The sequence below is a fragment of the Kogia breviceps genome, chromosome 2 (genome assembly GCF_026419965.1).
Source record: "Kogia breviceps isolate mKogBre1 chromosome 2, mKogBre1 haplotype 1, whole genome shotgun sequence".
NCBI lineage: Eukaryota > Metazoa > Chordata > Mammalia > Artiodactyla > Physeteridae > Kogia > Kogia breviceps.
In genome coordinates, this window is record NC_081311.1 from 147,466,776 (window position 1) to 147,481,406 (window position 14,631).

The following is a 14,631-nucleotide window of genomic DNA, read 5'->3' on the forward strand; positions in this document are numbered from 1 at the left end:
AATAAAACATCTATGTTCTAGTTACTGCTTATAGTTGTTTTCAGTTAATAGAAATGCAAGCCTTCCTTTCCCCGTGCAAATTGCCCTATTACTTCAACAAAGCTTTTATAATGAGGCTTATGTTAAGAAAATGGGAGAATCAGAAATGAGAGAAAACTCCAACATTAAACATTTAATTATACTTTATTGCATGAGAAATACCTACACAGTAATATTGAACAGGAAGACAAACACTGAATAACAGATACTCTTTAAACAGTATCATGGACAGGATGAAAGACATAATTTGATAACAAGGAATTAGCTTTTCATTAAATCTGTTAGGTAAATAGAACAGCTCTGTTAATAATAGTTTTATTAGCTTACCTAGAGCAGATTTACTATTGTATTAGTTTACTCTACTTGCATCACATGGTATAGTCTTATGCTTTAATTCAAATGTATAAGCAGTAAAAGGCAGGACTCCAGTATCTGTTGGCTTATATAAATATACTGGTAAAACTTACCTATAGCATGTAGAATACAAACTCAGTTATTATTTCAGTTAGTAAGCTGTAAAAACATTGATTAATTTCACATACTAATGGTGACCACTTAACATTTAATCTATAATGTATCACTCATGTCAGCTTTCCTTTTTCACTTGAACTCCCAAAATATCTGTAAAGGGAGTGAATGTCAGTCAGTATAGCGAAAATACCCCTACTCACTAATGTGTTGAAATATTTTCAATTGTTTTTCCTTTCTTTTAAACATAGTATATTAACTATATGAAAGATACTAGATGAAATTCAAGAGTCCTGAAACATGAAAGGTGTAGTTAAAAATACATGTAGTGATAGCAGCTAATAATTATGTCTAAATTCTACTATGCATAAAACAATGAATTCTTTATCCAGCATCAGAGAAATTCATATTTCAGCCTTTTAAGTTATGTGCCATTGAGTCAGAAAATAAAAAATTCCATTTAATTATCTACAACAATTAATAAGTAAGCCAAAGGTGGGCAAGGCTTATTTTTCTTTATTCAGTCATTGTTATTCTGAATATCCTCAAGTGCAATGAATTTGAGACTAACAGAATTCTAACGACCAAAATCAAATAAAGCCCACCTTTTTATAAGCATAAAAGTATAGTCTTCAGCCCTTACTGCCAATCCAATATGGCATTAAAACTTTTTAAAATTTTCTTAATTTTTTTTTAAGAACAGGTTTGAACTATTGTTATGCCGTATAATGTCTGGGTAAAGTGTGCTTATCATGTTTGTCATGACCTGAATTTCTAATTTATTTAAACATCCATTACATGACTCAGAGTAGAATAAATCCCTAAGTCCCTAAACTATAGAATTAGTTTTATTTCAGGGATTTATGGTGTGATATATTATATATATTATATAATATATAATAATATGAATATAATATATAATATATTATATATATTATGATGTGATATATAGATATATATCATATCTATAATTATGATCACAGATATTGTCTGCTCACTGGTTGAAACAGAAATGATTGTTCCACAACAGTGTATCTATCTTGATAAGTTATGGTGACTCAAAGAAAGCAAAGCGAATGTTCTTTGGGGGTGGGGTGGGTGGGGTGTAAGCCTGACTGCTCTATCTATATCCTACACATTCTCCCAGTTTCTTCTTTAATTTGAAAGGCTTTTAGGGAAGTCCCATTGTGGGAATAAAAAATTTGACGGATGAAACAAGCATAATAAACATGATTGGATATATGGATTCTCTTGAAAATTAAATTTAAATTAAATGATTAATGTTTTAGAATTAAAGTAAAATTAATGTATTTAATATGATCATGTTATCTAAAAATTGCTCAATGCAGGGGAGAAAATAGCCATTAGGTGACAGTGAGTGATTTACAGAGTTGGAGGAGGAGAAGTCTCACAATCAAATTACTATATTCTATTACTCCTCTTGTCATCTGTTGCAAAACTAAAATGTATTCCAAATTATATTAAGAAAAGTTACCACTGGGATGACACAGAACCATAGTTGAACAATCACCTCTGTGGTCTTTTGGTCTAACCCTTCGTTTTCAGGTAAGAAAAAACTAAGTTTCTTTATGTTTATTACAGCTTATATGAGAAGATTTAGTTCACAGTGGCACATAGGTATGTTAAGGATTTTGAGAATTTACTATAATTATAATTTTGAAAAACAAAAACAGCTACTTTAGAAACATATATGTTTATACATCTTAAATTTGAATGCTTATTAATTTCTAGTTTTAAAAATAAAATTCAGAGAAAATGACGGGAAAGCTAATTATCTCGTTATTTGTATATAATCTGAAATACAAATTACCATATTGCTTCAATACTAGAGATGTCTCACCTTCTTTTTCTAATTTTAAAGATTCTGAAATTGTACTGCAGTTTAAAATTTATATATAAATGTAATATAGTTTCTTGCCCCACCCCCAATCCAGTATCAAATTAATGCTGCATTTTACACTTAATACTATCTCAGAAATTGAGAAAATGAGGTAGTTCCAAAAGTGGAAAGATATTTATTTGCATAGTCTGCAAATGTCTAGGTGAACTCTACCCACCAAGAGAGCACCATTGGTCCCTTCAAAAGCAGCAAGAGTTAAAACACTTAAGAAGAGGGATATTAATAATGAACATATGTTTTAAAGAGCTAAAAATAAATATGAAGATTGCAAGGTAAAACAGATTATAGAGTTAGTTACCAATTGTGTAAAGCTGGTTTCTGTTGCTGCTTGGTTTGTTCGAAGTCTGAGTAAATAAGCATGTATTTGTGTGCAAAAGAGTTAACGTTTCCAAAATGACTTATACTCAGAGCAGAGAGATTTTACCTTACCAATTTGTCTGTGTGGTCATCTGACATGGTCTTCCATTTCACATTTTACTTGACATACACAGTTTATCTGCTAAAAGAGAATGCATTCTGCTGAAGGACTTTATGGAGTAGAAGGAGGGTAAAGTAGAAGCACCAACGATTAGGTAGCCAAGGAGATGTTTAATAGTGTTTGATGATTTACAGCAGAATTGACACACGTGATAATTCCACAGTTTAGATAATAGAATATTTACATGTATTACAAACATGAGATTTCCACATAGAGAAACTGTTTTCCCTGGGGTTTTTCAATATAATGTGTTCAAATAGAGTAGATGTATTTGGAGATTTATTAGAACTATATAATTTGGAAAGTGTGAAAGCATTCAAGTCAATTCTCATCATTATGGGGGCACTAACACATTGCATGAGGAGTTTTAAATTAGGGTGAGCACTGCACAGGCCTCAGCCATGCCCGATTTGTTCGTAGCTACACACCTGTACTCACCTTCGTCCTCCTTCACTAAGCTTGTTATGAACAGGTTGTGGAACCCTATGCCACTTTCCTCGGCACTGAACCTTGTTCCTTGCACCAATTTCCCATCTTTGTACCAGTAAACCATGGGCCTTGGAGAGCCACGGACTAAACACTGGAAATAAGCTGTTGTACCTAAGGGTGCAGAACAGTCAGAAATACCTTTGATAAACCTGGGAGGCCCTTCTTCCACCTGAAATTCAAAAAAGCTGTCTGAATATTTGCTCCTTAAGACTAATTCTTCCTTCACACTGCTCAATGTCACTTTACTTTTCTTTGACAGCAAAGCCAACATTTCGGAATCTCCCATGGTGAGGAATCCCCGACAGATAGCCTCCCCTACATAATTCACAGCTCTGCACCGGTACGTTGCACTATCGGAAAGACAGACGTTGCGAATCTTAAGGGTGTGACTTCCCTTCTCCTCATTAATCACATATTTAGCGTCATCTGGCTCAATACACATATATTCTTTATACCATTTCACTTCAGGAGTTGGGATGCCTATGACTGAACATTTGAACACAGCGTCTGAGTGTTCTGGAATTCTAAAATCACAAATAGGCATTATAAAGCGAGGAGGCATTTCAAATACTTCTAAGTCAATTTTTAAATCTTTGTCTTCTTCCTCCCTTGAAGCCATACTTGGATCTGCTAAATTCAATGGGAGAACATCCAGACTCACAATCATGCTTTTATGATCAGGAGTAAATTCAGGAACTGTGACTATTTTCACTTGCTTCTCAAATTCTTTAACATCTTTTTCACTTAGTTCAACTTCCAGGACAATTTCTTGAGGAGAAGGGGTTCTTGATGACCCAGTGTTTTCCAAATCGAACTCCATGACATGCTGATGTGTTACTGGAGGTGGGAGGGCCACTGCTCTCTCTTTTGGGGGCACAATGTCTACACGTGCAAAGCTTTTTGCTTCCCCTATGATGTTTACAGCATGGCACATGTACTCACCTTCCTCTCCTTTTTGAATGTTAGCAATTTCCAAAGAACACACATTACCTACCCTTTCTATTTTGATTCTTTCATCTGGCTCTAGCAAAGATTTATTTCGATACCATTTTACACCAGGAACTGGAAGGCCCTCAACTTCAACAATGAAGCCCAAGGTTGTGTTTTCATAGATCATCCTTTTGGTCAGAGGTTCAATAAAAGATGGAGGCATTTCATTGTCTTTTGGTTCAATGGCTTCATTGGGCGTGCCAAAGGAATCAGAACGCCATAATTCATAAGCTGAGCTTCTTTCTTCTGTAGGTGTGTGGAAATGCTCACTTGATGGACTCTCCTCCCTTTCTAGTTTTGATGTGCACCTTTTAAAGATTCCAGTGAGATTTGGTCCTCCAGTAGGAACAGAATATCTTTCAACTGTTTCTCCTCCTAAAGGTGTAGAATATCTCTCTAGTGTCTCCCCTGAGGGTGTGGAATATCTCTCTAAGGTCTTTCCAGGAGGTGTGGAATATCTCTCCAGGGTCTCTCCTGGGGGTGTGGAGTATCTCCCCAGGGTGTCTCCTGGGGGTGTGGAGTATCTCTCCAGGGTCTCTCCTGGGGGTGTGGAGTATCTCTCCAGGGTGTCTCCAGGGGGTGTGGAGTATCTCTCCAGGGTCTCTCCTGGGGGTGTGGAGTATCTCTCCAGGGTCTCTCCTGGGGGTGTGGAGTATCTCTCCAGGGTGTCTCCAGGGGGTGTGGAACACCTTTCTGCTACCTTGCCTTCGGAAGGTGTTGAGTACCTTTCAGTAGCTTCCTCTAAAGGTGTGGTCCTTTCAATAGTCTTACCTCCTAAATTTGTTGAGGATTTTTTAGCCGTGTCTATAGGAGGAAGATACAAATCAGGAGACTTTGGAGTTTCAAAATGTTCAACAGAGGATGGTGGGGTATAAAACTGACCTAGCTCAGAGAGTGTTTCACTGCTTGTACTTCCCACGTCAATTGAAATATCAGATTCAGGAGAAAATGGGCGTCCCAGTGATTCCTGTTGTTGGTTGTAGTACTTATACACAGTGCTGAAAGTTACTTCTTCAACCTCCATTGATGTGACTGATTCACTCTGGACAAGATCTGCCTTGGGCTTGGTGTCTGCAGTCTCAGGAACTTCATGCTTTCCAGCAGCAAGTAAGTACTGGGTTAGGGAGGTCTCACATTCCATTACCTCCGTTGTATGTGCCTCATCCAACTTAGGAGGGTTTTCAGGACAACAAGTTTCTATCTTTTCTCTTTCAGTACTGGAGAAAGAAGTTTCATTCTGAACTTGAATTTCTTCATAACATTTTTCTTTTCCAGGAGCATCCATTTTCTCACCTATCTGTTCATTTGGATTCCGCTGTTCCTCAGTCATCAAGAATGGAAAGTGCTGACTCAGGGAAATTTTTCTGTGGCATGTGTCTGCTTCCTGAACATCACTTATGTGGTCTCCCAAAATGCCAGCAGCACACTCCTGTGTCCCTGCATCTTGCTTTTGAAATGACGCCAACTCTGGTTCCCAAGTACGCTCCTTCTCCTTTTTACAAGCCTCTATAAGCTTTTCCTCACTTGCTTTTTTCACATGTGAAATGAAACTCCTATCTCCATTTCTCTCAGAAATATCAGTTTTTCCTACATCTGTGGATGAGGTTGAAAGTAGAGCATATGATTCATTATGGATCTCTTCAGAAATAGGAGAAATATCAGTATTGAAAATTTCTAAATTTTGTTCCTGCATATGTTTTTCCAAATAAGAGGCATTTTCATCACTACCACTTTTCTCCCTCACAGTCCTATCTAAAAACTCCTTACTGGAAGAAATCTCTGGATTGGTAAATATGTTATTTTGTGCGCTTTGAGAGGTATTCTGTATATCAGATTGTAATGTTTCAGTGCTAGGGACTTCCTCTTTATATGGTGTTTCCTGCTGTTGCCTAGTTTCTTGCTCTTGAAACTCCTTAGCTGGGTCTCCTAAATGAGAATACATTTGTTTTAGATCAAATACAATGCTCTCAGCCTCAGTTGTTTCAGAAGCAGGATGCTGGGTTTGAAAATAAGCTTCTTCTGATTGATCACTATCTAGTCTAACTTCTTGAAATTTTACATCCGCATTTTCTATTTGAGCATGAAATTGCTTTAGGTCAAATGTAATAGGTGCTTCATGTTCAGCCCTTTCAGAAACTGCAGATTGATCTATAAGACCTACTTCCTTCTGTTGTTCCCTCTCTTGTAATTCAAATACCTTATGAGTTTGAGAAGAAAGCAGCTTTAAATTCATTACAAAGTTAGATGAATCTTGTTCAGTGTTTGGAGGCATTTCCTCTGCCTGATGCATATTTGTGTTTAGGTTACTTGATCTTGATTTTCTTTGCTTTAAGGGAAAGTCTTTGTCATCAAGCTTCTTTTGAGGAGGATTCACAAACGATTTCTTGCTAGGTCTCTTTTCTAGAACGCCTTTTTCTATGTGTTGTAACTTTTCAAATGCAATGATTCTATGCCTCACCTTTTTTCCTGGGTAGTATCTCCCTTCACCAAAGGGTTCTTCGTATACAGTGATGGATGATTCTTTTGTATTGTAACCATCAGAAGTTCTCTCAGAGTGGATATTTGATAAATAGTCACTTTGGGCATATTCTTGCACGTTTTCCCTTTCTGGTCCACCAAGTTTCCCCAAATCATTTCTTACTTCTTTCCTAATTTTAACTTCACTGAAATCGTCAACAAATGGATAGACAGTCCCCTCTGCTTGGTGTAGCTTTGATTTTTCATTTCCATGTTCCTCTTTCTCTTCATCCTGACATTGTATGAGTTCAGCTTGGAGAGGCTTGTTGATTGTTATGGATCTAGAAGCACCCTGCATAAATATGGGCAGTTTTTCTCTAGAAGATGTGCAAGAAACCTGGCCTTTCTGGTCTATCTGTTCAATTGTCTCAAGGCTTTGAAAATATTCTCCTACAGAATATTCTTTTATACTGGATTGAGGAGTTAAAGGACCGGCTGGATAATCATAAAAGCGTGCCCTTATAGATTCTCCCTGAATGTGTTGATCTTTGGAATATTTGGCATAAATTCCACACATATTTTCTAATTGACTATATTCCCTGTGAGTGACAGGTTCCACTGTTAGATCTGAAACACTCTCAACCATTCCTGAACTGTTTTCAGCAACACATTCATATTTTCCAGAATCTTGAGAATTAACATCATTAATATATAACCTGTGGCTACAATTAGCTTCTTCAAACTGGAACTTCTGGTTCTGCTTTAAAAGGACTCCATTGTGGAACCATGTCACAGCTGGTTTAGGCTCACCAGACAGTGAACATTCAAGGACTATGGAATCCCCTTCTCTACAACTGGCATGCTTTGGCATTTCTTGTAACACTTCTGGCGGCTCGTTGGTAATATCAGATGAAAATATAAATTTGTGCTTTGGTGACCGAGTAGCCTCATCTTGAGATGTTGCTCTAGGCTCCAACTTCTCCAGTTGAAACAACTCTCTTGACTCTTTATCCTGTTCTGGGGTAGGAGTAGCTGCCGTTATCTGAATTTCTACAGGAAAGGCAAGCAATTCTATATCTGTAGAGGGAGGAACTGGTGGGTTAGCTTTTAACATATGGAGATTTGTTTGGTCTTCTTGTCTCAAAGATGGAGGAATGCCTTTTTCTTGGTCAAACACCAGTGTCAGCTCCTCTTCCTCATCAGTGTAGTCATGCAACACTGGGACCCTATGTGCTTCGACATCATGCCTTTGTTTTGACTTCACTTTAAGTACACCGGTTGTTTTTACTGTTCCGTATTGGTTAAACAGCACACAGGTAATGAAACCTTCATTTTGAGGATGGACAGAAGAAAAGGTTAACGTTGAATAGTTTTTGAAGGTCTGAGTGATAAAGCCTCGATTACATGGGACTGGTATATCATTGTTATACCATGTCACTATGGGTTGAGGATAACCTTGAAAATGACACACAAATTCACAGCTATCACCTTCATAAACTTCTTGAGATGCAATTTGTTGAAGAAATGAAGGTGGGCAACGTTGTGGATGCTTTTGGAAAGAATTTTCGAAAAATCTTGTGGTTTTTTCTTCCTGTTCAGTTTTGAATTCATCGACTTTTGTGGAAGTGGAGTGTTGAAATGCTCTCAAATCATCTTTTCTTATTCTGTCAATATTTAATGCTTCACTTTCTTGAATATTTACAACTGCACCAAAAGATTCACTGGTGTGTGGTATAGTAACTTGAGACACCTTTTCAGGGGTCTCATATATTTCCTCATTCTTACTTACATTTGTGATATCTTTAGATGACTCTACAGTTTCTGTTTGGGTCATAAATTTTTCAAGTTGTTCTCTTGCTTGGATATTCTCATTTACTAGAATCCTACCATATAAATGGTCCCTTGATAGACTTCCTCTTAGGAATGCCTCTTGGATCATTCTCATTTCAGTCTGGAAAATTTCCTCATCAACAGTAGTTTGAAAGCTTGTGGGAGGTTCTCCAGATTCTACATTTTGATCCATTAGATTAGGAAGGACCTGTGGATCCTGGACAATACCCTCAGTTGAATTATCTACCTTATCCCTATTGTCAGCTAGATCAGATACAGACCTGCTTTTTATTTCCTCTCTAGAGAACAGAACGTCTTTATCACTGTCTTCACTTCTCAAAGTTCTTGAACTTATTTCAGATGACATATCTAACAAAGATAATTTCTTTTTCTCCATTAACGTTTTTCTAGCCTCCCGTAAATGCTGCAACTTCATTTTGGTCTCCTCATCCAGGAAACTTTCACCTACATTAAGCCATCCTCTTGTGTCAGATTTACTTTCTAAATATTCTTCATCATACATTAAATCTGTTTTCCTGCCAGGACTTACTGTCTTAAAGTGTATAGTTCGCATGATTCCCTGTTGTTCCGCGTCTTGTTTCTTGTTAAAGGGAGAGCCAGTAAACCTCAGGTCAACCTTTAATCTATCTTCTCTCCTTTCAACTAAAGCCTCCGTATTTCCATGTGTCTGTTCTGCCCTTTTCAGAAATTCTAAATATTTCTCATCTTGCCCTTTTTCAATAACAAGCAACGATGCAGTTGATTCAGCAGACCCTTCACTATTAATTGCTAATAATCTATAACTTCCAGAATCTCTGTCTTGGACCCTTTTAACCTCTAAGCTGGAAGAGTGATGATGTAAATCACTCTTTGTTTTTATAACCCGTCGAAGACCTGTTGGGATAGGTCGATTGTTATGAAACCAAGTCATTTCTGGAGTTGGACAGGCAATTAATCTACATGTAAAAACAACAGGTTCACCCTCAAAAACATATTTAAACATAAGCTTTTGGGTAAAAGAAGGCTTGAAATATTTGGGCCAGGAGCTTGTAGATGATATTCTACTTGCATATCTTTTAGCAGCCATGGAGCTGTGGTTTATGTCTTCAGAATCTGAGAAGGCAACACGGGTATCTCTTGTTGAATGTTCAGGTGCTTCCTCAGAGAACAATTCTGAAAAAAAGTTCAATTATAAAGCATTTTACTATTTTCCATAGTATTTGAAAAAGTTGAAAATAAATGAAATTGCAAAATAGGAAATGAAATAAAGTGCATGCTACAGATTCTCACAAATCCATAAAAAATTTCACTCACCATATTTGTTCGAATAAACGCAACACCATGCTCTGTTTAAAAGATTCTGACACGAAAATCGTTCGTTGTCTGGTCTTTTCTTCAAACTGCTGAAATTTCTTCTTGAACAAGCAAAAATGCATTTCAAAATAACATGTTCCTGTGCATATTTGTTTTGAGAGCAGGAAAACTGTTCTTTTGATGGCGAAGAGGAAAATCTTACCTGACTTGCAGAGAGTGGAATAAACGCCCTTTCTGATCCTTTTGATTATAGATTAAATTATTGTATTTTTGGAGAATTAACTATTTAAGATATATATACGAGAACTATAACCATAAATGATTAGCTAAAATAAAATAAAATAAAATGAGAAGGCGTTTATTCGAACTAATACAGCCATAAAGTCACAATGTTATGCAAAGAAAAGCAGGCAATAAGGATCACATAAGGCAGCTATCTGCAAGCCAGTGTAAGACACATATCAATGTTAAAATGATGTATGTACATGAAGTGTAAACCAGAATGGGAATGTAACATTTTCACACACCCTAAATAAAAAAGCATCTCAATGATAATTCATTCATGATGTTGCATTCTGAGAATGACAGCTAGGTTATTGTCTATTGTTCAATTTAATTCACTGTGATTTTGAAAACAAACTTCTACTTCATGATTTCATGCATTAAGATGACAACCTTTTCTAATACACGCTTTTGAAAATGGCTGCAAACATGAAGTTGATTATGGCTGATAAATTTTAAATATAAGATTTTAAATTACCATAAAACAAATTACTGTGAAATGCATGTAACTATCAGCATACTAAACCAGGCATGCAACACAGTAATATATACTGTAAGAGATATATTTGTACATCTATGTCATTTTTCTCAATACTACTAACAGAAGGCAGTTCAAGGATTCTATTAATCCTTCAGAATTTCTACTTAAATCTCACATTCAATATAACCATACCTTTCATCTCCATCTCAATCTGCTCATGCAACATTGATTCAGGAGCTAGAATGCAAAAACAAGAGATTTTCATGATTAATTCCATGTACTTTCTGCCTCAATTCATGATTCATACAATTACAATTTTCTCTTTACTAAAATAGAAAACTACATCCCCCAAATGCACCCCCCAAAATCCATGCCAAACAAATCAATGAGCTGATAAAGTACATGGCAATGAGGAAAGATTTTAAAACATTTTTATTTTAGGTTCTCTATGGAATTTCCACTTTTAGTTCCACAATTCCCCATGCCTTTTACATGCATTGAGAAAAGCAATCCACAGACAAAAGGAATATTTCTTTTTTAATGTCTGTTGACTGAATACTTGCTAGGAGATGAAATCACATTTAGAAGGAACATGCATTTTCTAACTTGCCATTTTTAACTGAGGGCCATTCTCAGCTTTCCCTGCAGAATTAAGAGTTTTCTGCTAGTAAATACTCCTTTGATTTGAACCACCTTTAAAACTTCACGCAAAGTCCAATTATATGTTAAAGAGCAGAACAAAGAGTCCTCAACTCAAAATTACTTTTATTACAAAAGGAAAAGTCACAGCCTTTAGACACAGTCGTCTCTGGGTGGCTTCGGAGAAAGCAGGTGCTCGGGTAACACTCTCATTCTCCTGTCTGCGTGACACAAGTCAGTGTGCTTGCAGCCCTGGCTTCTCAGTTCCTTGTGGTCTTTGGCATGAAGTTACTGACAAACTTGATGTTTTCTTTGACGATGCTCTCTTTACTTCATGGGTTGTTTTAATTTGGGACTCTTTGAGTGTTTTAATACTTTTAGTGTCTGAACCAAGGGTAATTTTGGTAAGTGCTCTGGTTTGCGATTCTTTTGCTAGGTGAGAATAAAGTTTGGAAAAGGAATAAATTAGTTGTGTTTGTAAAACACATGTGGAATTTAGAGAAGATGGAATGTCATTAGGATGAGAGGGAAAGCAGCACGTTAGTCCCCAAACTAGGATATATCTATGCTTACTATGCACATAAGAACTCTACTCAAACAGACTTATGGGGGTTCACATTCCTACCTGATTTTCATGGATAACTAGCCTATGTAAAATTATTAGGCCAAAATCAAAGAGGAACAGAGAAAGACTGGCCTATATTAGATAATTAGATAACTGTGCCTGATCCTTTACTCTTCAAACACTGAAAACTGGCTTCTCTTTTAACTTTCTTAAGTAAGACAGTCTGGACTTCCCAAGGGGAAAAAAAAATGCTCACGTGCCAAGAACATTTTAATAATATAATTGTTGGAACTGAGTGAACCAGAAATCCTGAGGCAAAAATGTCCAGCTCAAATCCACTCTGGGAACATGATGATGAAGCACTGTCCTAGGGCACTAGGTTCTTTAGGAAGCGAGTTGAAAGACCTACATTTCTCCCAACTCCACAACACACCAGCTCCCAATTATCTTGCTGCAGAAACAGTCACAGTTGTCACCTACGTGACTTGTAGACAACGCCTCCAGATAGATAGTTTCTTGTGTGATTACTGTGCTAGCCAGCAGCTATGGTGAAACTGAGGGTCAACTTTCTGGATGGTGGGATTTTCTACCTAATTTGCATAATTAGACCTCAGTTCTTGAGCTATTCCTTTCTTAGGCTTTGAAAATTAATCAGAAATAGCTATAGACCAAAAGGTCAGATTAAGAAAAAATAAATCCTCCTTGTGGTGAGTGAGGATTGCAGATACATTAAGTGAATTAATGAATCTGTCTCAAAATTCAGTGCAGAGATAGCCGTGCACACAGCATTGTATTGTCCCTGTTCACCTCTGACGCCTCAACAATAATATGGCCGGATCAGGGGAGAGCTAGAGGCTGCAGCTCTCCACAGACCCCTGGAGATGCCTAAACTTCTTCCACCAGCTTCCATCCAAGGGATTCAGGGAAGGTCCTTTGCTGCAGACACACAGCACAGGCTTCCAGTATCTGAAGAATACTTTTCTCATTTTATTATCATCGAAGAAGAAAGTCCATGGAGGGAAGGAAGAAGTTATCCTTTGCCCAGAAAAATATATTTGTGCCCCTTCTAGACACAGTGGTGAATCAAACACTATAACAACAAAAATAATGATCTTGCTGTGAGATAATTCTATAATTCTGGGAGGATCTGAGACTATAAAGCAGCAGAATTTATTGAGAAATATCTAAAGACTACTAATTTTGGTCCAGACAGTGCCAGGCACAATAATAAATACTCAATAAACACTTGATGAACTCTAACATCTGAACCTTCTTTGGTACACTTCCTAGGTGGCACATTTGGTAAATATTAGAAAAAAGAGCACATACGAAACAAACCTTAAGTTCCTGAACTCAGATTTGAAAGTTAAACTTCCTTGAATCTAGACTGGAAAGTTGTATGTTCTTAAGTTTGGCCAATGACTTGGCTGGCTTTCATAAGTCATTTATGAATAGAGTGCTAATTGAAGGGTATTCTATTTAATATATTCATTGATTCAATCTGCATGATGGCAAAGCTGCATAAAGCGATGAGGATGAAATGAAGCAAGTCAGAGCTAAAAATCAAATAACCAACTTCTACTCTTAGTACTGCTGATGTTGTCCTCTCTCTGTACTCATTGTGTACAATGCAGCTGTACAACCCTTGGTCTACCAGCTGACCATTACATATGGTAAGTAACTGAGTATTGCCATTTTGTGACTGCTTCACTCTCTTAGATTCCTCTATCTTTACACTTTCATGAGTCCAGGTTACGTCAACGGAAGGTTCTTCTAAAACACAGAGGAACTGAGCCATGTCACCGCACTTTACAGAGAGGTCCTGAAGATGCAGGAGAATCCTTGGTGCTTCATTCACTGGCTCTTCAGCACATTTCTCAGATAACTCAGTGCTTTCTGCAATTTGTGAAAGGGATGCGATATGGTGCAACTCTACATCTCGAATGGATGCAGCTGTGTGGGTGGAACTTTGAGATACACCTTCAAAAACCTGAAATTCATATTCATGTGATGATCCTTGAAATGACTTAATTTCGCTTTGGGATATTTTGCTCTCCTGCTTTGTGAAACAGGAATCTGCCAGTGTCTGGGACTTGGTGGACTCTCTTACATTTTTCCCAGAACTTTGCCTAGCTAGGGCTTGCTCTGTACGATCAAGTGACAAGAAAAAGAAAAGAATATTAAGATCTAAGCTTTGTCACCTGGCTAGGTTAGTAACATAAAATGGCATGGAAGATGAAGATGAAAGACGTCACTGTTACTTGGAAGCAGCATGCCAGATGCAGTGTGCTCCAGGATGTCAGGATGACACAAAAGAAAATTCATTCCCAGTGATCCAGTGATGGATGGATGATGAAGGCTCATGCAGATGCCATACAGTATCTGCTTCCTTCTTTTTGCTGTCATTGCAGCTATCCAGAATGACATAGCTGCTCCCTCTTTTTTTCTGACTCTATTTGGGATATCATTTGTCCTCCCTCCACCATATACTTTATCAAAAATATGTAGCAAATAAATTATTAACGATGCAATGATGAGATGTTGTTTAGAAAAGTAAAAATGTCAAGCCTAATGTCAAGTTGATGCCTAACCAAATAATAACTAGTGTAATGCCCAGAACACATACTTCAGTGAGATTTAAAGTACACTGGTTAAACTGTAATTGAGGACTTAGGGTC

At 37.2% G+C, this 14,631-nt stretch overlaps 1 protein-coding gene across 1 annotated transcript in view; it reads right to left on the bottom strand.

Annotated features, from left to right (window-relative positions):
• TTN (titin) overlaps window positions 1-14,631 on the bottom strand; it is a 283,596-nt gene that overhangs the window by 212,919 nt on the left and 56,046 nt on the right. Inside the window, exon 45 of the mRNA XM_067026386.1 lies at window positions 10,942-10,986. Coding sequence (XP_066882487.1) covers window positions 10,942-10,986 — 45 coding nt within the window. The remainder of the gene's footprint in view (window positions 1-10,941; window positions 10,987-14,631) is intronic.